This window comes from Sitophilus oryzae, unplaced genomic scaffold (assembly GCF_002938485.1).
Source record: "Sitophilus oryzae breed Bouriz unplaced genomic scaffold, Soryzae_2.0 scaffold_1067_pilon_pilon, whole genome shotgun sequence".
Lineage (NCBI taxonomy): Eukaryota > Metazoa > Arthropoda > Insecta > Coleoptera > Curculionidae > Sitophilus > Sitophilus oryzae.
This window is the reverse complement of record NW_022145690.1, coordinates 1,887,490-1,913,156: the sequence shown is the minus strand read 5'-3', so window position 1 is coordinate 1,913,156 and position 25,667 is coordinate 1,887,490. Positions and strand designations below refer to the sequence as shown.

The 25,667-nt window shown below is 30.8% G+C and overlaps 1 protein-coding gene and 2 long non-coding RNA genes across 3 annotated transcripts; 1 reads left to right on the top strand and 2 right to left on the bottom strand.

Annotated features, from left to right (window-relative positions):
* Positions 1–8,934: 8,934 nt before the first annotated feature.
* On the bottom strand, positions 8,935–9,830 carry LOC115879123. The gene is made up of 2 exons (XM_030895786.1): positions 9,724–9,830; positions 8,935–9,632 (listed from the first exon to the last, which is right to left on the bottom strand). Exons 1-2 carry the CDS (start codon positions 9,753–9,755, stop codon positions 9,203–9,205), a joined length of 462 nt encoding a protein of 153 aa, XP_030751646.1. The 5' UTR covers positions 9,756–9,830; the 3' UTR covers positions 8,935–9,202.
* Positions 9,831–13,402: 3,572 nt separating this feature from the next.
* Positions 13,403–15,187, top strand: LOC115879834. Its single transcript, XR_004049774.1, has 2 exons — positions 13,403–13,801; positions 13,886–15,187. It is a non-coding gene; the product is annotated as an uncharacterized LOC115879834 (long non-coding RNA).
* Positions 15,188–24,055: 8,868 nt separating this feature from the next.
* On the bottom strand, positions 24,056–24,287 carry LOC115879826. Its single transcript, XR_004049764.1, has 2 exons — positions 24,199–24,287; positions 24,056–24,137 (listed from the first exon to the last, which is right to left on the bottom strand). It is a non-coding gene; the product is annotated as an uncharacterized LOC115879826 (long non-coding RNA).
* Between the last annotated feature and the right edge of the window lie 1,380 nt (positions 24,288–25,667).

Sequence of the window (25,667 nt, the reverse complement as noted above, 5' to 3'; positions counted from 1 at the left end):
TCAGATTGTTGAGACCACATCCCACGAGATTGTGTTCTCCTCGGTTTTCTTCTAAAGCCTGTCATTTTTGGCCATATGATACAAACATATCTTTTTTAAATGGAAACCATAGTTGGCCATGACTTCATAAAAGCGCCATTTTTTAAGCTTTGCAGCGATAGTTGGCCATGTTTTTTTTCGAAAAATTAATGAGTTATAGCCAATTCTTTAATATTTTTAAACAGTTTCACTTAGTTAGCCATGGAAACAAGTTCAATCGCCGTTGCTCTCAGAAATGTGAAGCTGTCACATCCAAAACTTTGTAAATCAAAATGAACAAAATTGTAAATATGAATTTTTCAAATGAAGAAAAGCGTGTAGATACTGGCGCATTAATAGAGTGGTTCCAACATGACTTTCATTATGACCCCCCATAATGAAATAAATGTTAAAATTTATTTATATCATAATAATTAGTAAACTAAGGATAGGGAAAGAGGTAAATCAATTGCATGGGCCTCGATCACCTCACCCTAAAGTGCGAAACATTTAAGTTGAACAGCGCGGCATCGGTACGGGGGGGATGGCTTCAGTTGAATTTATCCGTAAATTGCCCAGTGGTTTGCATTGGCCCGCATTCCTTTCGCTGTTCAATTTAAATGTGTCGAATATTATCCATTTTAGATTTTGTATGCGGTATGGTTAAGAATAAGGTTTACAAAAGAATTATGAATTAAGAGGCACTCGAAGTGGCAGTACGAGAGAAGTTTAATTGAGTCGACCGGTCCTTCTGTGTGAAATAGGTAGTAATCAGTTTTAAAAAAGATGCAATTTATGTACTCAAAACAAAGGCGGATTTTTGAACATTTTAAAAATAACTTAAAGTGTGTAGTATTATTATTTTAAGTTTTAGTTTGTGTGACGTAAATTGTAAAGGAACCGCTTTATACTATTTTCTGACTTTTATAAGTGATAAATCATAACAGAATAAGGATATCATGCAATCTAAGTGAAATTAGTCAAGAAAGATAAGAATTGGCTATAACTAAATTTAACTTTTCTAACATGTCTTGAAACTTCTCTAAAAAACGTAACATTCACCTGTCAACGTATCCTCGAAAAATGTATGGTCAAGAAAAGTCAAACCAATAATTCTACACGCTTTCTTTCTTCATTTGAAAAATTCGTATTTACAATTTTATTTATTTTTAATTTACAAAAGTTTGGATGTGACAGCTTCACATTACTGAGAGCAACGACAATTAAACTTGTTTCCATGACTAACTAAGTAAAATTGTTAAAAATTATAAGAATTGGCTATAACTCAGTAATTTTTCGAACATATTATAGCTTATATAGCTGAAAAGCTTAAAAAATGGCGCTTTTATGACGTCATGGCCAACTATGGTTTCCATTTAAAAAAAACATATGTTTGTGTCATATGTCAAAAATGGCAGCTTTAGAAAACGGAGGATACAATCTCATTAAGATGTGATTATCTACAACTTTTATCTGAAACGTTAGTCTAAAAATGATTATAATAGAAATTAGTAATAATTTTTTAAAATAGCCAAAATTTGTTCTTTTCTGAACATCTAGAAAGCCATGAACTTTTTGAAAAAATCTGCAAGGCGCATATTATTTATGATCCTACTAAACTTATTCTTCTTTTCCCCATTTCACCGACTCTCATCTCCAGTAGTTTTCGAGATACCCATAGAGAACATCATAGGAACTCACCCTGTATTAATACATAGTACTTATTTGTATATTTAAAATAATAAGTTTATAAACTTGTGACGTTTAGGACTTGCAGTTACAGCTTTAAAAAATAAACAGTCTTTTACTTTATTTTATTGAAAATAAGCTTAAAATCATATAAAACATCATATAAAATATACAGGGTTGTTCACCACATATCACACGGAGTATTGTAGCTAAACGATTAGATTTTTACAAATTGTAAGTTTTGGGTTCGTTGAAGGACTATTAGAGATAAAATTTAAAATATTTTATTAAGATACAGAGTGTCCCAAATATGTAAAAAATATTATAGCTGTATTTTTTAAATGGAACTCCCTGTATATTATTCTATTTTTAGATTCTTACGATTAAAATAAAGGTAAATTTGATTAAGTTTTATCACACTTAAATTCCAATTTTTGCAATATTTTTTCAATTTTAAGAAAATTGCAAAATATTACAGTTTTATTTTTTTTTTTTTTTTTAGTTTTAATACTGAATATTTACTGAAGATTATTATTTATTGATCAGATATTGTGTTGCAATAATAAAAAATTTTATTACCTTATACAGAGTGTCCAAAAAATTTATATTTAAATAATGACTAGCTTTTAAACGGCAATGAATTTAAATGGAGCACCCTATATATTTTATTACGTGAATCAGATGCACAATGTAATTGTCTATCAAATTGTAGTATACCATCTTTTACCCATCTCTTCAAGTTTTCGTAGAAAATGCATTTTTTATAATTTAAACCTCATTTATCACTATATCCATGGAATATAGACATTTTAGATTATTTTTAAAGATGTAACAAATTTTCAAAGGTACAGATACTAATATTGTCGCCTATTTCATTAAAAAAAATTTAATTTTATTTTATAAGTCTTGTTATGAGCTGAAAATATATCCTATACTTGTTTCCATAAACAAGATACATTAATTAATTAAGTTTATGACATAGGCGGTTGATTTACATGAGATAATAAAAATCGAGTCGACGCAAATTTTGGTTATTGTCTATTCTACGCTAGTTTCTGTGTGTGAAATTACGTATAGGACAAGTTCATAAAAAATATCGATATCTCTGACTGACAGCGCCTTATCTGCGAGTGTGAGTGCAGTTTATTAAGATAACATGACGAAGAGCAAAATTTTGTTCAATTAAATTAAATAAAATAATAATAATACTTTAAATTAAGAGAAAATTATAAAAAAAAAAAAAAAAAAAAAAATGCAAATATTCTATTTAAAAACTGCAATTATACATTGAAATAAATTGTATCTACATAATGATAATTGTTATATAAAAAGCCATATTAACTTACAATAATGGGCTAATATTTTATATGCAGCTAACTTAGTAATATTTTTTAGTTATTAAAGAAGAAGGAAGAATTATCGGATTAACCATTTTTTTTTAATTTTTCCGGTGTATTGCTTTCATCAGAATGGAGAAAAAAAGAACACAAGTAACATATGAAAGCCTAAAGTCCCAATTTGCAAACTGTTGCTTTATTGATTTATTAATTAAATTAAAAAAAAAAATTATAGGGTTGAGCCACTTTTGAGACGCACCTGGTACAGCATTCTATTTGAAAAAGTTTAACTTCAACCTGGAAATAACTCTGTTAAAATGACACTATAGATTAACATTTTTTTATTAATTTAGGCTACTATTGCTAACTAATTTTGTAAAAAAAAAATAAAAGAAAATTATTTATTTATTAAATACACAAATAGAAAACCTGCTAAAAAGTTTAATGAAAACAGTGAGTCATTCTCAATAGTTATAAGAAATGTTTAGAAATAAGTTTTTTTTCAACTGCTTACTATAATTGTAAATTTAAAATATAAATTTAAAATTTACTACTTTTACAGTTGAGGGTTGAGGTGTTACAATATAAGATAAAAAAACACTAATTCACCACAAAACACTTTATTTTTCTCATCATGTATTTTAATCATCTTCTGATGATGCTAATATGGTTAGCGAAACATGTTTAGTACAAAAAATAAAGTGTTTTGGTATATTGTGGTGAATTAGTGTTTTATTTACCTCTATCATTTGGTTGAAAATGAGATATTTTGATATCACATGAGTCATAAGTAAAATATCATCAAAATACATTAAATAAATATTACTTATATAATTTTACAGCAAAGAGTAAAAATTAAAGATACGGCAACAACGCCGGGCTTCCCGCTACCGCGCAACATGACGCCCGGCCGATATACGCCGTCAAAACAAGAAAATATTCCAGCCGAATTAAATTCGTCGCACGTCCGCCCCTTGCCGCGCCAACCCAGACTACCGGGCTTCGACGTGTCCGCGTGATGTAGGGGGCTGCGCATTGGTGGCGTTGCATGTATATATATATATATATATATGTATATATATGTAGCGAGCAAGGCGCATATATGGCTATGCGGTTGTTAAGTTATATATGTTGTTATATATATATATATATATATATATATATATATGTATATATATGTATATATATATATATATATATATATAGCAGTTAGTTATATATATATATATATATATATATATATATATATATATATATATATATATATATATATATATATATATATTATAGGCTACGAATACCGGTTTTTGTAACAGTTACTCTATCTTGAAAGTAGGAAAGTTAGGAATAACATATTTTTACAAATATATATACTTATCAAAACAACAACGATACCGTCCTTCGTTTATTTTATTATTAAAAACTGATAAAAAACTGTATTGTTTTTGCCAACACATACCGCATAAGGTTTTAAAATTATCGAATGTCATATCTGTACCAACATGATCGTTGTATACATGTTTTAAATTAGTATAATCTTGTTTAAATAAAATTAAAGCATTCGCATTATCTCTTATTAGATGCTTAGGAATTTTTGCATATGTCTGAGAGAGATAAAAACAATCCACAGATTATGACGTCCCATACTAAAGTATTCACGAATTACATCTTGTTTATCGCAGGCTACATCATCAAAAAAATAAAAATTAAATGATGTTTCGCTTTTGAGGGTGGTAAAATTTGTTCACTATTATTAAAAGAAAAATAAACTTAAAATAAAAAAAAAAAATTAAATTTTTCTAAATATAAGTATTCAGGTTGGTATAAAGATTTTGAATATAGATAAACATTTTTAAATTTTAAGCCATTTGGATGTTCTATTAAGGTAAGCATAACGTTAGTTTTTTCACAATTTGAAGGTCCAACAATAATACATCGAATTGATGAAGGTAAAAGTAGGCTATGTTTTCGAATCAAATTTTTTTCAACATCATGATTATTAACCGGTAGAGTAGTACGTTCCTGAACTATTTTCATATCACTTTACATAAAAAAAAAAAAAAAACGTCAAAATAAAACTATTTATTAAACTACAGTTTATACTATTTTATATTAGAGACATTAAAGTTATTTAATAGAAATAGAACATGTCAAACAATAAAATATTTTTATTAATATACAGTTCATAACAATCTGACATAGTTTCTTTTTAGCATTCTCAGAGTAAAGATGAAATTTTATCCTGGTGCTAGTACGTCAATCATTGAAGGAGAAGGTCTCCTAAATGCAGCTATTAATAAATTACCTGTTGAACTGCATATACTTGGATATAATTATTGTGGTCCGGGTACTAAACTAGAAAGGCGTCTAGCTAGAGGTGATCGAGGTATCAGTGAATTGGATGAAGCATGTAAAGAACATGACATTGCTTATGCAACTTATAAGGATCTTAATTTTAGACATGAAGCAGAAACATTATCAAAAAAAGCTATGGAAAGATTTAGACTCAAAAAATACTTCTGCTTGGTGAAAAAATGGCTGCCTTAGGGGTTGCTGGAGCAATGAAAACAAAAGTTAGGTTAGGAATGGGTGTTAACGGTAATAAGAATCAAAAAAACGCTAATAGCATTAGGGCTAGAAAATGCAGTTTGGCACTGAAAAAAGGTATACAATCGGTAAAAAACGCACTCATAGCTATGGAAACAGGGTTAGAAGCTGCAAAATGGTGAAGGCTCAAAAATAAAAAAAAGAAATATGACAATCTACGAAACAACAGTGACAGTGTCAACCGTCTCAACAAAAAGGAAATATTCTAAATGAAGCTGAAAAGGAAATTATGGAAAAAATTGAAGAGCGTAAAAAACTAAAAGCCATCAAATCTCGTAAACGAAAGTTAACAGTTGAAAGAGACAATAAGGATTTATCAGAAAATTTGAAGTTGTCATCGTTAAAAAGAAAACGATCAGACAGTGAATCTGATGAGGATAGCAGTTTAAGGAAAAAATCTAATATTTCAACTTACGATGAAAATATTTAAAAACAAGGTATAAAAAGAGCATTAGACTTATCTGATGATTACCCAACAGAAGTTTCCCTAGTATCAAAAAAACAAAGACTATTAACTTAAGTACTTATATAGAGAGTGTATTAATAAGTTTTTCATTAGTTTAAGAAGTACCTTTCAAGTGATAAGTTCTGTATATATACATTATGACAATTAGGACAAAAAAGAGATCAAGTAAACGTAAGTGTCATAGTAATGGTAGTAAATTAGGCAATGTAATAGTGTTAAAAAAAGTAGAAGAAAAATCGTAAAAAAAGTTAATTTTAAGGAGGCTACTAAACAGATAAAGAAGAACATAATAAATGAAAAACCGCAGGATTTCACAAGTGCTTTGAAAATTGCATTGAAAAAAAGTAAGTAACTTTAAAATAAAATTTAGGACCAACTAGAATTATCAACATACCAAAACAAGGTGGTTTTTTACCGCTCATACCTAACTTTGCTGGGCTTATTGCCATTGGAGCATTGAGTGGTGGGGCTAGTGCTATTGCGAAGGCAGTAAACGATGCGAAGGCTGCAACCGAACAATTAAAAGTACAACGCCACAATCAGTCAATGGAAGCAATAGCTCTAGGCAAGGGAATATGTTTAAAACCTCACAAAAAAGGATTAGGTCTTTTTTTACGACCTCCAGAATCGCAAAAAAAATACCAGTAAAACTTCCATCTCGAGCATTAACTAATATCTATCTCGAAAAATATGTGAATATGTTAAAAATTAAAAATTTCAGAGGAATTTTTATGAAAGATGCATTACCTAAAAAAATACATGTCCATGAATGTGGTATTGTCAACATGGACAACAGCAATGGTCCAGGAACTCATTGGACAGCATATAAGAAACATGGCTGTCACATTACTTATTTTGATAGTTTTGGAAACCTCGCACCTCCAAGGCAATTAGTTAAATATTTCAATTCTAATGTTCTTGTAAAATATTGTGTGTATAATCACAACTCTTATCAATCTTATAATTCTGTAAATTGTATTTCACTTATGTTTAGCTTTTTTATATATAAATTAATAAAAAATAAATGAAAATATTATTTATTGTTTGATTATTGTACCGTTAACATGTCATACACCTTTAATAGAAGTGCTGTTCTATCTGCTAAAATTTACCCACCTATTATTTTAAAAGAAAATGAAGACTACGCACTAGGTTTAATTAATTTTGAGAGTTATAATTCCATACCAAATATTGATCAGTCAAATAATAAATTCCATTTCAATGATACATCACTGATTACAATTCCTGAGGGTTCGTACGAAATCAAAGATATTGAGAATTACCTTAGGGACCAAGTGGAAAAATATATTTAAAGAAACAAAGGGAACAGAAGATGAAAACCCTTTCCTTTCAATTAAAGCCAATTACAATACTTTACAGTGTGAAATCAAAAGTAATTTAGACATTGACTTTTCAGTAAATAATTCAATAGGTTCATTGTTGGGATTGATAAGAGAAAAACTTGAAAAACGCAAGAAGAACTCCATCAGATCATCCCCTATAGATATTTTTAAAGTCAATAGTATTTGTGTGGAATGTAATTTAGTAACAAATTTTTTCAACAACAATGGTAAACCGGTTCATATCATACACATGTTTTATCCATCATGTTTAATACCTGGATTCAACACCCGGTATATTGATGAAATTATACTTAAAATCACAGATCAAGATGGAAATTTGGTTAATTTTAGAGGAGAAGTGGTAACAGCAAGATTGCACCTGAAAAAAGCATATTAAAATGGCATTTTTATATAATATTAATCAACAGCCTATAGTGCAGAGATTAAAGATATAAATAAAGGGGCAATTCATCATCGAAAGATCAGTAAGGCTAGCAAGCTGAAACAGTTAACACGCACAAATAAAGACTTCCTAGTCTCTTTGGGACTTAAACTTAAAAAAAATTAAGAAATTAAAATTTTTTTTTTTTTTTTTTTTTTAAACTAAACATTAAAGTAAAATTTCAAAAATTATTAGTGTTTATAAAGTGTAATTGTAACTTTTTATCAGAAGAAAAAAATGAGTTTTAATATTTTAAATGTTAATGAGGGTGTGTTTTCTGACAGATCAATTAGCAATTATCAGTACCACACGCACCAACCTTATGCAGCAACAACATTTAATAATAACGATGAGATAAGAATTCCTATACAAACCCAAGATTTGTATACTTTACCAGGACAAAGCTACCTATATATCGAAGGAAAAGTTTTAACAACTAAGGATGAATACAGTACACATGTGAGTTTTGTAAATAATGGATTTGCATACTTTTTTGATGAGATTCGTTTCGAACTTGGTGGTCTAGTAGTGGATCGAATTAGAAATCCAGGTATAACTTCAACTATTAAAGGTTGTGTTTCCTATACCAGCAACGAAATTAAGAGACTAGAAAACGCGGGATGGCGCATTAATGCAAATCCAATATTAATCGATAGCAGTGGTAATTTTAACATATGTTTACCACTACGCACTATATTGGGATTTGCTGAAGATTTTCAAAAAATTATGAACGTAAATCAAGAATTGGTGCTTATTCGAAGTCATACGGATACAAATGCTATTATTAAAACTGGAAACCCGCTAATTGCTATTATATATATTATATAATTCACTATATGAAAATAAATCTTTTTAAAATCCATTTTTGTAATACTGTGTACTAATTAATTTTTGACAAGGTAGAGGTACATTTAGTTTTTTAATATCCTCTTGCTTTTTTACATGGTAACTTATTACATTTGCACTTAGTATTTGCACAGTTCAGTTAGTTTGGGTGGTGTCCACATATTATTATCTACATATGTAGGTGTTACACAGTTTTGTCTGCTCGAGTGCATGTTTCAAGTTGTAATGATGTCTCGAGCACTAAGAAAAAATTTATGAAAAATTATTATTAGTACCAGTGTGATACAGTATTACATATAGGATATTGATAATTAAAATTAAAAAAATACAAATTACTATAAGTACAAGTGTAATTACAGTCTTGTATTTAGTATATTGATAATATTAAAAAAAATAAAGTTTTAAATAATATAATATAGTTAAAATTTTAAATAATATAATATCGGTAAAATTCTTAAAATTTCTGGCTGAATATATCATCATCATCATCATCCTCAACTAAGACACTTAAAGATTTCTTATGCGTCCTTTGGGTGTTTACAACGTCATCACCTTGTTCAGAATCCAGGCTAATCCTAGACTCCAACAACGATGATTCTGGTTGTGAAACTTTTACCTTTTTTCTGCTAGGACTACTGTCTATTTGTTGTTGTTGTTGTTGTTGGAATTCCTTCTCTTCCTCCTCGTCCAAACGGATTTTAAAGTTAAATATTATTAATGCCGTTTCAAACAATTTTAAGTCTTTTTCCTTGTCAAACATTTTTGTTCTGATGTATTGAATGGGCAAGTCTCCAAATTTCTTTTTTAGATTCTGATGCCGTGGAGTATATGTCAGGCATATAAATATTTTATCCCCTTTAATTGATATATCCTTCACACCAAAACTGAAATGACAAATAAAAATACTCATTAAACAAGAAAGGAGAAGTCAAAATGATTATTGTTGTAAAAAAACACACTGGATAAAAAACTTACGTGAACATTTCTCTCATTACCACTAAACCCATATCTAGTGGAAAATTTGATTTATCTAAGGATTTAATTATAATAAAAAAACAACGCTTTATTGTACAAAAAGCCAAAACAGCTTCATCGACAAAGCAAAACAAAAAAAAGCACAAAAACAAATATACAAATAATAAAAAAAATGTCATACAATACAAATCAATAAAAAAAAAATTACGTCATAAAATTATAAATAAAACATATATGGACATTGCAGAACACAGGCGTATCTAGAAAATTTTACAAAAGGAAAACTGTAAATGGATAAAAGCATGTTATAATAACATAAAATCAAGAGTTATAAAATATTAAATACTAGACCTTTAACCAGTGTGTGAGATGATCAAAATATTAAAATTAAAATTCTAAATTGTTCATGATTAAACATCAACAAAAAAGTCGTTTACCGCATATAGGGCTCTCTCCAGTAAGTATGATTTCAGAGCTTTGCGAAATGCGGGAAAGAATGAAAGTGACTTGATATTCGAAGGCAAATGATTGTACATTTTCTTGGCATTGTACAGTATTGAGCCCTTAACTAGTTCTGAGCTCGGGGTTGGCAGATAAATATCGTGCTCCGCATTCCTAAGTGGATAGTTGTGAGAAGGCCTTTCCGGAATAGAGAATATGTGCTTGCGGATTAAGCAAACGGATTCAAAAATGAATAAGGAAGGAAGAGTCAGTATTTTGAAATTTTTAAAGAAATTCTGGCAGTGAGTTCTACTGTTTAGTCCCAATAAGTATCGAACTGCTCTCTTTTGAAGTTTGAAAATACGATCAAATTTTGTCGCGCAGCAAGTACCCCAGAATGGAAGGGCATAACGAAGATGCGACTCAAAAAGGGCATAATAGACCATTCTAGAGGTTGATGAGTTAAGTTCCTTAGACACTGATCTTAGCGCAAAACAGGCAGAGCTTAGTTTCTTTGATAAGGCTTCGATGTGCAAGTCCCATTTTAAAGAGTTGTCCACAACAAGTCTTAAGAATCTCACAGAGTCCACGACGACAATAGTGGTGTTATTAAGTACAAAAGGTTGTATAGTACTTTTATATGACAAAACTTTAGTTTTTGAAAGGTTGAGGCATAGGAGATTAGAATCACACCAAGATTTAAAGGTGCGTAAGTCACTGGATATAGTATCATATAGTGCCGTAACATCTGGGCCGCTCCAAGTGAAACTAGTATCGTCCGCAAAGAGGCAGATTTTACCGCTAATGTCTAGATTTGCAATGTCGTTGATAAACACCAGAAATAAAATAGGGCCAAGTACTGAACCCTGAGAGACACCACATTCTATAGGCTTACAAGAAGACATAGACGTATCAATCCTCACAAGCTGCCTTCTGTTGCCAAGATACGACTTAAGCCATTCGAGCGGCACTCCCCTGAATCCATAGTTTTGCAATTTGTAAATCATAATAAAATATTATGATTTACACAGTCGAAAGCCTTAAGAGAAAATTGTAGCTGTAGAGTGATGGTTATTCAGGCTAGAGTATTCATTATTAAAAAGGTCGAACATAGCATTTGTCGAATTCATTATTAATTTGTATTCATTATTAAAAAGGTCGAACATCATTTGTGCAACTGTTACTTAGAAATCCAAATTGATGGGTAGAAAGTACTTTATATTTAAGGAGAAAAGATAGAAGCCTTTTTTTAACCAATCTTTCAATGATCTTAGATAATGTGGGCAGGAGAGCAATTGGGCGATAGTTCGAAGTTTGATCTTTATCTCCTTCTTTATGCAGAGGAATAATTATTGCTGTCTTAAGGCAGTTTGGAAAAACTCCTTTTTGGAATGACTCATTAATTAAAGTAGTAAGATAGATTAATGTCCCCATCAGTCCCAGATGAGAATTTATTTTTAATACTTTTAATTGTACTACGGAGCTCATCTAATGCTACGGGCGTGAAGAAGAAACTGTGAAAATTCTCATTTGCTTTAGGGAGATGAAAGTGAATCATGAGAAGGAGTTATGGTGTTCACTAAATTTTTAGCCACATTAACAAAGTAAGTGTTTAAATCTTCAGGTGAATTAAAGACTGTGCCAGACGAAGAAGTCTTATTCCTTAAGTCATTTACAATAGCCCAAGTCTCTTTAGCAACATTACCGGATTTGGCTAGCCTCCCATTATAATAAATGTCCTTGGCAGCTTTTATAGTCTTACGATAAACCCTTCTATAAAGTTTTACGTAATTATGAAAGAAAACGCTGTCTGTGAATTTTTAAGGTGGGATAATGAGCGCATGTTCTTTGCAGATATACGCGAGCCGGTCGTAGACCAGGGTATACCTTGCTTACTTTTGGTAAATAAAAAAAATAGGCCTAAGAGGAAACGCCTTGCACGCCAGATTAGACAAGGTATTTGTCTAAACTCAGTTGTTGGACATAGGTGGTGAAAATTTAGAAAATTTTTATCCGAAAAAATACGGCCCAATTTGCGCGAGGTATTTTTGCATTTGGAATGTGGCAAAAACGTTGTCAATACTGCCTCATGATCAGAGAAACCTGAGTGAAGGACTCTACAGTCAACGAATTCCGGGTCAAAAGACGACACGACATAATCTATAGTACTAGAGCCAGTTTTAGTTATTCTAGTTGGTGAGTCAACATGCATGAGAATACCAAAAGAATGAAAAATGGACTGGAGAGACTCCCTAGCTGCACACACACTGGAAAAGTCAATATTTAGATCGCCACACAAAATTAATTTACTTTTTATAGGTAGGGATTCAAGCAAGCTTAGCAATTTTTGACCGAAAATATGCACGTCAGCGTCAGGTGTTCTGTAAATACAAATATAAAGGTCAAAAGCATTATGATAACCGACGGAAAATTCAAAAAAATTTTCGGATATTAGAGTATCGAACTTAGTTACTGCCGTAAAGTCGTTGTTAGTAGACATTATCATAGTACCTCCATGATAGTGGATGGAACGTTGGCCATTTTTTCAAGTCACTGTTGAACTAATAGAACTATTAGAAGTAACTGTGTGAATGCAAGCGTTTAATTTTGCTTGCTATTTATACATGTTTTAAAACATAAAAATTAACCTAATCAACAAGTGACGTTACACACTAATAAATTGAGTTTTTCTTCATATGTAGAGTTTAGATTTAACAAAGCATTATATTTTAATGTTAATTGTACTAATAGATACTGGAATTAAATTATTTTTTAATTTTTCTAATAAAATAAGGGTCTCCAGTAGCTTTTTTTAATATATAGAACCAATAAATTGCGTTTTTCTTCATATGTAGAATTAGGATTTAACAACGCATTGCATTTTAGTGTTATTTGTACTAATAGGTAGTGGAATTAAATTATTTTTAATTTTTCTATTAAAATAAGGGTTTCTATTGCCCTTTTCCACTACGCAAAACCAATAAATTGTGTTTTTCTTCATACGTAGAGTTAGGATTTAACAAAATATTGTATTTTAGTATTATTTGCACCATTAGATACTTGAACTAAATAGTTTTTTTTTTAATTTTTCTATTAAAATAAGGGTTTCCCAAACCCTTTTCCACTATATAAAAAGAAACTAGATATTAGTGGAAACTAGGGTTAAATTAGCAAAATTCACCAATTTTATTTCAAACAAACACATAACATTTAATGGTTAATACGCTATAATATTTACTCCATATTCCCCTATAAAGCACAGAATGCCAATTAGTCTATAAAAATAAAAGAAGGTTAAATGTCACGAAAACAGAAAATTAGATTACATTTTAAAAATGCTTCAAGTTATAAAAATTACTTATCATTGTTGTTTGTGCATGTATAAGTGATAACAAATTAGGGGGTTATAGTAACGAATTATGTAAAATAAATTAATTTGCATTACAATTTGAACAACAATTTTAGGTTGCAAAAGAACCCTATTTGATTTATTTTTAAATTGATTTGAGTTATTATTATTCAATATTAGTTTTCCAACAGCACTTTCTTCACACACTTCAAGCGTACTTATTGTTACAACAGCTAAAACAAGTAAATCTTCGCAAAAGCAGCAGCAGAAACTGTTTATTTTCCTTTGGTAAGTTTGTAATTTTTTCTTTTTATTAAAGAAACAGTTGACGTGAGTGTTTGATATATCTTAAAATTTATTTTGATTTTTTAGAATCCTGTAAAATGTCAAAAATGTTTGGAAATAAACGTACCCATCCAGATGACCATTACGGTCATGGTACTAATTTAAAACCTGGTACCAGCCGTGATAGCAGCAGCAGTAGCGGCATTCCACAACCCAGTACCAGTGGTAGAAATTATCAGAGCTCTTTAAATCTAAGCAGAAATATAAAGACCCATTAGTAATTAATTTCTATTTAACATTAGGTTTTAGATACTAATAGTAACAAAAAAATAGATAAATTAGTACAGGAAATAATTAAAACTTTTGAAAAGGCTAGTAGGATAATTAAGACTAAAAAAGAACACAATAAGTGGATTAGTTTATTAAGAAAAAATATTTTTACGATTAAAAATGTATAAAAACAAAATCAAAATGTATTCAAAATTTTCCTTGTGCCGAAGCAGGACTTGCATTACTCAAACATTATCATTTCAATTTAAAGAATTCTAAGCGAATTAAATTTGGTAGATCACAACATAATATCATAAAAAATCTACTTTGGCAAGATGTGGAATCTTGTTTTAATGGAAGAATTAAGACGGGTATTATATAACTAACATTAATATCAAAAATCCTACAATTTTTTTAAAACAAGCATTTAAAAGTTTTTCCTTAAAAATAAAAAAAGAATTAAAGCAATCGTTACTTAAAGTAAATGCAATTTTTTCTGCTAATTTTGTAAAGCCACACTGCTGAAACAGATGTTAAAACATTTTTAACAAAGAATGAAATTATTGACAACACAACAAATTTAAAATATTGGTATAAGAAAAATATTGAAGAGAAAATTTTAGCTAAATTGGAAAATTTTCAAGAAAGGGATAGCGGGTGGGCCTTATTTCAAATTATTCACCTTAAAATTAATATAAATCAGTTTAACCCCATTAGTGTTGGTTCATCGACTTATGTGGATTTACCTAATTTTATTAAGAAAACAAAAGCGGTTATTAATATAGAAAATAATGATGAATATTGCTTTCTATGGTCAATAGTGTGTGCTTTATATCCTGCTCCTTCTCATAAAAACTCTAGTGCTACCAGTTCATATCCACATTTTACACAAGTACAAGGCCTACATTATTACGATATTACTTTTCCCATAGGTTTAAAAGATATTTCAAAGTTTGAAAAAATGAACTCAATTTCAATTAACGTGTACACTTTTGAAAAGAAAGAAATTTTTCCTGTAAGTTTAACAAAAACAGATTTTGAACTGAAAATTAACTTACTTATTATTCCTTGTATTAACTATAATAGTGATGATGATGACTCAGAAAACGATGATGATGAGTTACATTTAAACAAAAGTCAAAATATCTTAAATAGCAGGTATTTTCACTTTGCATACATAAAAAATTTATCTAGATTAGTGAATTCTCAAATTGGTAACGTAAAAAATAAATCCTGGTTATGCGACCGTTGCTTGAATCATTTTCAATCAAAAGATAATTTACTAAAACATTCTGTAGATTGCAAAAATTTAAACACAACTAAAATATTAATGCCTAAAGAGAATGAAAAGATTTTAAAGTTTAAAAATTTTAAAAATAAAGAACAAGTACCGTTCGTAATTTACAGTGACCTGGAATGTATTCTTAGTAAATGCGAAGAAAATGTTTCAAATAGCACGGCATTAAAAACAAAAAAAATTCAGAAACATATTCCATGTAGCATAGCGTATTACCTCAAATGTTCTTATAACAATCAGTTGTCAAGATTTAACTCTTACACTGGTTCAGATTGTATTAAATGGTTTATTAATCAACTTAAACAAATCTCCGATGAAATTTCTGAAATATTTGCCAATCCTTAAAAAATTAACTGCTGAAGAATTAAAATATTTTCAAACTGCAAGTCACTGTCATGTGTGTGAAAAACCATTTTTAAAGGGAGAAAAAGTGTAAAAGACCACAATCATTTAACTTCAAGTTTCAGGGGACCAAGTCATGAACACTGTAACCTAATGTTCACTGATAATCATCACATACCTGTAGTTTTTCATAATTTATCAGGTTATGATAGCCATTTTTTATTAAAGATTTAAGTACTGAGATAAAAGGAAAAAATACTTTATTACCCGTTAACAAAGAACGATACATTTCATTTACCAAATATATAGAAAATACAAATATATCTTTTAGATTTATTGATTCGTTTCGTTTTATGTCATCAAGCATTTAAAAATTAGCTTCATATTTATCCGATGATCAAAAAAGTAGTACTAAAAGCAGTGGCGGCTCGTGACTTTCTTTCATGGGAGGGCACAAAAAAAATGAAAAGCTTTCGAGCAGGGGCGGATACAGAAATTTATTTTAGAGGGGGCCCAAACAAAAAGTAATGTAGAATATGCTTTTTAAAGCGCCATTTTTAACCCAAAAGCCTAATATTTAACCCAGTTTACATATTTTAGGGGGGGCCTTGACCCCATGGGCCCCCAACTTGTATCCGCCACTGCTTTCGAGTAACTAAAAGATAATTATAATAATTTTTATATTCTTTAAACGTTTTATAACCAAATTTTAAATGGATAATTTTTAATACATATAAAAAATTAACACAAAAACATTATTTGTATAAAAAATCCATCCTCCTGTCTTTTTTTTGCTGAAAACGTCGATCACTTTGTTGTCAAAGTCATGTATCAACTGTATAAACGTTTTTTCTATTGACAAAGTTGCTAGCGCGTTCAGTCTATCCTCGGACATAGTACTTCTCAAAAAAGTTTTTATACGTTTCAGAGTTGAGAAACAACTTCCGCATTCCACCGTCGTCATGGGAGTTGTACAGATTTTGTCTATTAATTTGTTGGTTTCCGAAAACACTGTCGTCAAGTTATTTTCCGATATAAAGACTAAGACTGATAAAACACCGTCCACACTGCACATATCATCTCTCTCATAAATTGCTGTAAGCTCCGTTTTTAATTTTATACTGTCTAATATTGGATATGATTTTACAGTAGATTCAAAATGATTTTGTGGAAATGACTTCCTGTAAAATTTGAAACTTCTGGCATCAAATAGTTTGGCTGCATTTAAAAGATCCTTAAAATCGAAACGGTCTTTGACATGAACTAAAATTGTATCCAATACTTCTTTTGCGATTGTACTCCGTCTGTCTTCAGTTGATGTCACACGTGGTTGCTTGGCAGGATGTATTACTTCATCTTCGTCACACTCCAAATCATTAAAGCTTTGCCTGATTTGAACAATTTGTTGCTCAAATTAATCAACTGCGGCTTGCATTTGGGAGCTCTCAATTCCTCGAGTTTATGCCTGATTGAAAAAAATCTCGACATGAGGCATTAATCTATGAAACATATTCAACCAGTACATGAACTCTGGACAATCTAAGAACTTTAATAAACCAGATGCCTCGCTTATTGTTTTTGAATCCATTCCTGGTTGATCAATAATATTTTCCAAGTATTCTTTAAGCAATTCATTATATTCAAAAACAGTATTTACGACTCTACTTTTAAAATTCCATTTCGTAGCTACGGCGCGTGGTAACCTCCGTTTAACAACTTGATCCAAAACCGCTGTACGTTTTGGGGATCGGGAAAATAAAGTTGAGAAGGACTGAACATTTGCAAAAAATACTTTGATATTCCTGTTACATTGTGTGGCGCGTTCCATAATTAAATTAAATTGATGTGCATAACAATGAACGAAGTGAGCGTGGGGAAATATGTTCTTGTTTATTGCCTGTACTCCATTATTTTTGCCACTCATTACTGCTGCGCCGTCGTAGCTTTGTGCTATTAGTTTAGAATTATCAGCCGGTGAATTTAAAATTAATTTCAATTGGTCCATGAGGCAATTGGCTAAAATATCTGCAGCATACCCCTCTGGTTTAACGAATGCCCAAAACATCTCAAAAATTTCACCGTTAAAAACATACCGAATTATAACTACCATTTGTTGTTGATTTGAGGTATCTGTTGTTTCGTCGGCTTCTATGGCAATAAACTTTTATTTGATTTATCAGTTCATTTCGATATACCTCAAACATAGCATCTAATAAATCATTCTGGATTGTTTTTGAGGTGCCTTTAAACACTTTGGCATCTATTAAATGTAAGGCAAGAGCGAAATCTAATTCAGAGGCAAAGTTGATTAAACCTTGATAAATACCTGGATTTTCAGATGAAGATGTTTCGTCATGTCCCCTCAACGCCAACTCAAAAGCACCGCAAAATTTAATACACATTATAATTTGCCGTAAGATATGACGATTTTTGTCTACGTTCTCATTATACTTTAGTTTATGTTGCAAATACGCACTATTTAATTGTTCTCGAATGTCCACTTTTCCTAACACATTAAAGTCAACATAGGCATTCATATGAGCCTCCGAATTTTCGTGTTTTTTTGTCCTTTCGCCTAAATGTTTCAAGTCACTAACACCTTGATAAGTCCACGACGTGTTCTTTTTTTGAAATCAAACAAACGAAGCAAAAAAGTTTATTTGTTGTTGAACAGCCACATAACCACTTATATTTCTCGTAAACACTTTTGTTAAACACTCTTTTGTAACTTCGTGTTTTACTAGTAGACGTATAGCTAATGTCCAAATCTGGGGTAGGTCTTCCTTGTTCTTTAATTAAATTTTTTTCCTGGTATTCCAGCGAAGCCTTTTGCAATATATATTGCACGGAATTTAATTCTAGTTCCATATTCAATAAACTTAAAAATAATTAAAATCAAACAAAACTCAATAACTCCAAATCAACAAACAATATTCAATGATCCGCCTCCTCAAACTGAACCAATCAATTAAATAACGTGTGTGTAGGGTAGTGTGCATATAAAATTCGCCGACGTTGCCGTCGCGTCACAAAGCGAACCGACAAGTGCATGCGAAGAGAGGAAGAGACGCAAAATATTGTGCCCATTTCGCTAGCGAATTAACCATTACTTTTAACGGTTCGGTCACCAGATCGTCAAGAATATGCAATAAATATCGGGACAAAATATGAGTGGTCCCCGGAAACAAGTTTTGATATCCGTTGGCTGAAATATTATCATCTCAATAGTCGGAAAGTAATTTTGATTATTTTTGATGCAATAATATAATAAAATTATTATAATGATCATAATGATGTACTATTAACTGGTTGGATTTATGGTGTATGGAGGGTGGGCACGTTCCCTTGTGCCCTTTAGTACCAGCCGCCACTGACTAAAAGTTTTTATTCAAATAATTCCGAATTTCATTTATTAACTCGAAAAGGAGTATTTCCTTACGAATATTTAGATACTTGGAAAAAACTTGAAGACGAACATTTACCCGAAAAAGAAAAATTTTATAGTTCTTTGAATAATCAAAATATTTCTGATGATGATTATAATCACGCAATCAATATTTGGAATACTTTCAAAATTCACAATTTAAAAGAATACATGGAATTGTATTTAAAAACCGATGTTCTTTTACTAGCAGATATATTTGAAAATTTTCGTTCAACTTGTTTATCAACCTACAAACTTGATTGTTTACATTATGTTACAACACCATCATTAGCCTTTGATGCCTTTTTAAAAATGACAAACACTGAACTAGAATTACTAACAGATCCTGATATGTTTATGTTTATTAAACGAGGTATACGAGGGGGAATTTCACAATGTTCGAACAGATATGGAAAAGCAAATAATCAGTTTATGGGGGTTCTATGGGGGTTATTTAAATACCGAATTGCGAAAACAAAGTAGAAATGAACATGATAAAAATTTTTATAAGTTAATAAACAATGCAAATTTTGGTAAGGCCATGGAAAATGTGCGTAAGTACAAAGATGTTAAATTAGTTACGAGGTGGTCAGGTCGTTATGGTGTAAATTATTCATAGCCGCACAATTTTTGATGATAACATGGTTCTAATTGAAATGTCAAAATTAAATATAACTTTTAACAAACCCATTTATGCAGGTTTTTCAATTCTTGACATATCAAAAACAATAGTGTATGATTTTCACTACAATTATATAAAAAAAAAATTGGGGATTGTGCAAAATTGTTATATACTGATACGGATTCCTTGATTTATCATTTTTTTGTTGATAACAACTATATTCATATAAAAGAAGATATACATAAATTTGATACTTCTGATTATGATGAAAATAATATTTTTGGTATACCTCTGAAAAATAAAAAAGTAATTGGTTTGATGAAGGATGAAAACAACGGAAAAATAATGTCAGAATTTATTGGATTACGTTCCAAAATGTATACATATAAAATTATTGGAAATAATAATAGTTTAAAAGAACACAAAAAAGCAAAGGGAATAAAGTCCAGCGCTTTAAATACAATCGCATTTGATGACTACTATCAAGTTACTGAGTGCTCTCAAAAATTAATCAAATCAATTAAACATGAAGTGTACACTATCGATCAGAAAAAAGTAGCTTTAAATCCATCAGATGATAAAAGGATTGTAATTACCTTTACACTGACACTAAACCATGGGGCTATAGTATTAATTACTAAAACCTCAAACATTTTTTAAATTTCAGAATTCTCTTCAATATATTAATTGCGGAGGCATAAGCTATTGTAACACATGTAAACATTATTTTTGTTTTTGCAATTAAACATGAAGTTTACACTATCTATCAGAAAAAAAAAGTATCTTTAAATCCATCAGATGACAAAAGGATTGTAAATTACCTTTACACTGACACTAAAACCTGAAACATTTTTTTTAATTTCAGAATTCTTCTCAGTATGTTAATTGTGGAGGCACAAGATATTGTAACACATGTAAACATTATTTTTGTTTTTGCTCTAGATCGATAAGTAAACACAATTTTGTTGATGGTTTATATTCACAATTTGTAAAAAACGATTTATACTGTAGGGAAAGTATGCCTGAAAGTTGAATTTTCTTCTAAAATGTAAATATATGTAAGATAATTTTATATTGTTTTCATATAGTTATAGGAATCTGTTTTTTGTGTTTGATTTCCTCTTAAGAAATATATCTGTATCTTAGAAAGGAAAACAGAAGTGGCCCTTTCACTAAACAATTAGTTTTATTTGAACCTACCTACCTACCTTTTTTTATAGAGGAGGAGCAAATCTTGCATAAGACGGAGTGTCAGATTCCTACTGATTAAAACCACCTCCCCTTCTCTACGACACATCACGCCGGTAGCGCTTTCGCATTTCTTCGACGTGAGGACTGTACGTATTTCTACGTGCTTCTTCCTCTTTAGTTTTTATGATTCCTCTTATCACTGTATAGGCCAGAGTCCAGTTTTTTTCTCCTCCTTTCAGGCATCATAGTTTCTGCTGTAAAAGGAATGCTCATAGCTATATAGTACTGATGTCTTAGCACCGACCATCTTGGACATTCGAACAAGGTATGTTGAGCATCATCTAACTCGTTACAGTATACACAGTGGTTTGTTGGTGATTTCGTTCGATTAAATAGATAACTTTTGAAACACCCATGGCCCGACAGGGCCTGGGTGGTATAATAATCTACTTCACCATATGGCCTCTCTATCCATTCTCTAATATTAGGAATTAAACTACCTACCTACCTACCTACCTAGCTACCTACCTATCTACCTACTGAGTAATTTCTGTATTTTAAGATATGTATTTTTGTGTTTTGCTTCATTCTTAAGAAATATAATTGTAACCTAAAAAGAAAAAAAAATAGATGTGGTCTTTTCAATAAACAATGAGTTTTATTTAAACCTACCTATCTACCCATAAATATCACTTATACCGTATTGATCCGCACGGCACCACGCTGGGCCTAAGTTACGTCACGCTCATCTATCTCTCTCTCTCTCTCTTTCTCATTAACGAACAAACAAAAATTAATGTCACAATTGTTTTTTATTTAACCTAATATTTACATATCACCATTTTTTTTAACACCTCATCAACAGCCACACGTAAATTACGTCACTGTCAACTTATTAAAACTATTAAGAAAAATTACGTGACCTATTCGCACAACAAGTTAAGACACGCGCAGTAGTCCGCCGCTTCAAACCCATCATCCTATTGTAGCATTTTTTATTTCCTTTAATAAAATTGAATTTAAAAATCTATTTTTATTTAAATTTCTTAGTATTGGCGCCATCTATTTGCTAGATGCCAAAGATACCAAACTCCATTTGTTACAGGTCACTTGTTTCGATATTTAATTTTTATTAGCGCATCTATTCGCTAGATGTCAAACTGGATATCAAAAAAAGGTCAAATCTGCCCAGAACCCCGCCAGATATACTACTTTCGCCTAAAGTTTGACATTTAAATAAATTCCATACGTTCAATGCACGCTCGTAATCTCCTTGTTTGATGGCTTCTTTTCTAAGTTCGTTATAGAAGCCATCAATGGGTGGAAGCTTGGTATCGTCTAATTTGGAAAAGGAATCTACGTACGAATATGGGAAAACACCCTTCATACGAATAACCTTAAATTCTTCTTCGTTAGGGAAAAACTTTCTAACTTCACGACACTGTTGCGATGTTAAATTTTGACTTAGTTTATCTAGACTTGATGCCATGAAACGGAAACTATCCAAAAATCTTAGTTTTAAAAGTGTCTTTTGTTGTCGCATTTCCTGGCCGTCATCATCCCCCACCATAATATATTTTGTAAAAGAAATATATCTTTCTTTATTTTGGGGAATGACGTCCAATCGTTCTTCCTCCACAGCCAATTCTTTTATAAAAAGATGGCTGTCAAAATTTGACATGTTGTGGAAGAACACAGGAATAAAATTAGGTACTTTAAAATTTAGGTTACAAACAGAGTGAGCCGCACCTCGATAATTTCCTGTTAGATGACAGTAGTCCCTTACTCTTTCATCTTCTACATTAAAAGGAGATTCACAAATATGACAATGCGTCATCTGATAAAACTCGGCTTCTTGTGCGCTACTGAGGAGACATGGATACAATATTTTTCATAAATCGATTGTAGATTGATTTACAATCAGTCTCTAACCAATCTATGAAAACTTTATGTGCATCAGGTCCTCTAAAAGTCTTGAAAATCGACTGAGAATTATCAAAATCGCATTTAATGTAATAGGCAAAAGAATAAGGAACGTGTTGGTGTGTTTTCACCGTATAGGAAATTTCAGGATCCAACTCGTTTTGCTCTGTTTGTATAGGTTCCAAAATAGTTTCAAAATCAGCGTATACAACAAAAGGCACTTTTAATTTTCGTTCGAAATTCGTAAATTTAAGGATATTCTCGGGAATATTTTCACCATATTTATTTTTCTTTAAATTATCCGAAGGAGTTTCAACTACAACATGACCACAATCCTATTTTTGATGATTTTCTAATTTAATATCTGAAGAAAAATAAACTAAGCAACCATCGCATAAGAATTTTGAATGTTGTTTGCCTGAAAGTTGGTTGGAGATTAGGCGAGACATATTTCTTAATAACAGTAATGATTATTGCCAGAATCATCACTGATTAATAACAAATTCACATGTCTATCTGCCTTATGAGATCTAGTAAAATACAAAGGACCAACAACTTCAATAATATTCCTATCATGTTTATAACCCTTCTCGAGTCCATAAACATTAATAGAAATATTATTGAGTTGTTCGAATTTTGACACCTGTTTCAAAGATATCGGAAAATCTATACCTGACACATCCAATTCCTGCTCGAAAGATTCATAATTCTGAACTCGGTTGGCGTTCTGAGTTCGGGGAACTGGGTGAAAGGCGGCTAAAACCGACCATACAAAACATTTCTGGTCAGTGTTTTGTATGTTCAATACAGCTTTTTTCGCTTCTATTTCCTTCGGTAATGGTATGTAAGAGTCCAACCTAATGTACACGAAAAAATAATTAGTATGGTGAAAAACAGAAAAAATATATACTTACCACTAACTTTTTCATTGAACTCCTGGAATCTCCGCTTAATGATAGTGGTGAACTGATCAAACAACTCCTCCAAATCGGTGCCTTGGCTAGCCTCCCTGAAGCGACAGCCAAAGGACTTGGTCTCTTGCACCTCCTTTGTCTGCAGGAGGAAACGTCCGAAAAGCTCCATACCAACTTTCACATTACCAAATCTTTCGATTTGGCACTTTACCACCGCAATGATTTTTTGCGGAGATTATTAAAAAAATCATTAACGCTGGTAATGTTTTTATTTGATAAAAGCCGGTATGTAGCAATTCGGTTTTTATATGCGGTATTTACAAGGTAAACACCTTCCTCCTGCATTACCAAGTGTTCTAAAAAAACACATTTTAATTTAAAAGGTGTTAAGCAATAAAAAAAATAATAATAACTTACCGTTATGGAAACCAAGTCAAGCTCTCTTTGGCGTCGAAGACTCTGGCTCTGTCTGATCGACTAAAATAAAAGAAAAAAATATTTAATATAAAATAGGTGCTTTCTGTTAAAAATAATAGAAATATATGTTAAATAGTTAATTAGTTTAAAATAATTGAAAAAAGTTCAAAATAATAGTTGAATATGTTAAAAAAATAATTAAATAGTTAATTAATTTAAAAATAATGGAAAAAGTTAAAAAAATAATAGAAAAATATGTTAAAAAATAATTAAATAGTTAATTAGTTTAAAAAGTAATGAAAAAAAATATAATTACTTACTGTTAGTGGCAGAGCTCGTTCTTTTTAGGGAGGTCTTCTCTAAATTTTTTGGTTCAGGCAGATTGACTAAAATAAAATAGAAAAAACAATTATATTTAGAAAATTTTTGAAAAATAAATAATAAATAAAAAACTCACCATTAGCGCATCTCTTCATATGCCTGCCTAAACTGTAACTTCTGCTGAACGCTTTCGAACATTTTTCGCACGTATCTAAAAAAAGCGTTTTTTAAAGCCAGAACATAAAATAAAAATATTTACTTACGTTTACTAGGGCCAGCACTGTCGTTCGCGCTGGTTTTAGGCGCAACACTTCCCGCAGTTTGTTTAACTAAAAAACAATTACATTTAAAATTTTTGAAAAATAAATAATAAATAAAAAACTCACCATTAGCGCATCTCTTCATATGCCTGGATAGGTTATCTTTCCTAGTAAACACTTTGCCACAAATGCTGCATAGAAACATTTTTTATTTTTTTAGAGAGCGAATCGACTAATTTCGACGAGAGGTAGGTAGAGACTGACATAAATTGCGAGTTGTTTGCTGGGTACAATGCTAGACCGGAAAACCGCAAACTGATAAGCGCTAGTTGCTACACGATGTATTAATTATGTTGCATCAAGTTTGATTTATTTTATTTTTACTTAAATATTTATCACAAAAATTGATCTAGAATTTTCTAGAAAAACAAATGCGTAACATCATAGTCATCATACCGGAAACTGCAAAGTCCGATTAAAAATAATGCCGACCGCAAACTCTGATAAGCAATAATTGTTGCACAATGTATTTTTCACTAAGTTTGATTTATGTTATTTTACTTAAATATTTATCGCAAAAATTGATCTTAAATATTCCTAGTAAACCATAAGGGATTTAGTAATTAAGAAATCTACGAAAATCGGTATTATTTATTGAAATTCAAACTCCTTGCAGTGTGTCGATTCCAAAAATATATAACACTTATAGGTTTGCGCAAACTTTTAATTAAGGCCCCTGGGCGAACCGATCAAAACGTGTTTTTCAGCTAAACCGTATGAGAAAAATATGCGCACAGGGTGAAAAAAGTGGCATTGCCACCCCGGCTGATAACGATCTTTCACCTGTGGCCCTTTTGGCATCCATACCTAATATTATTATTATAAGAG

What these genes read in the sequence shown, in the direction of transcription:
- LOC115879123 (XM_030895786.1), bottom strand. Translation starts at nt 9,755, where the DNA reads ATGGGTTTAGTGGTAATGAGAGAAATGTTCAC. An exon ending in GTAATGAGAGAAATGTTCAC is followed by an intron (nt 9,633 to 9,723) that starts GTAAGTTTTTTA and finishes TTGTCATTTCAG; the next exon opens with TTTTGGTGTGAAGGATATAT.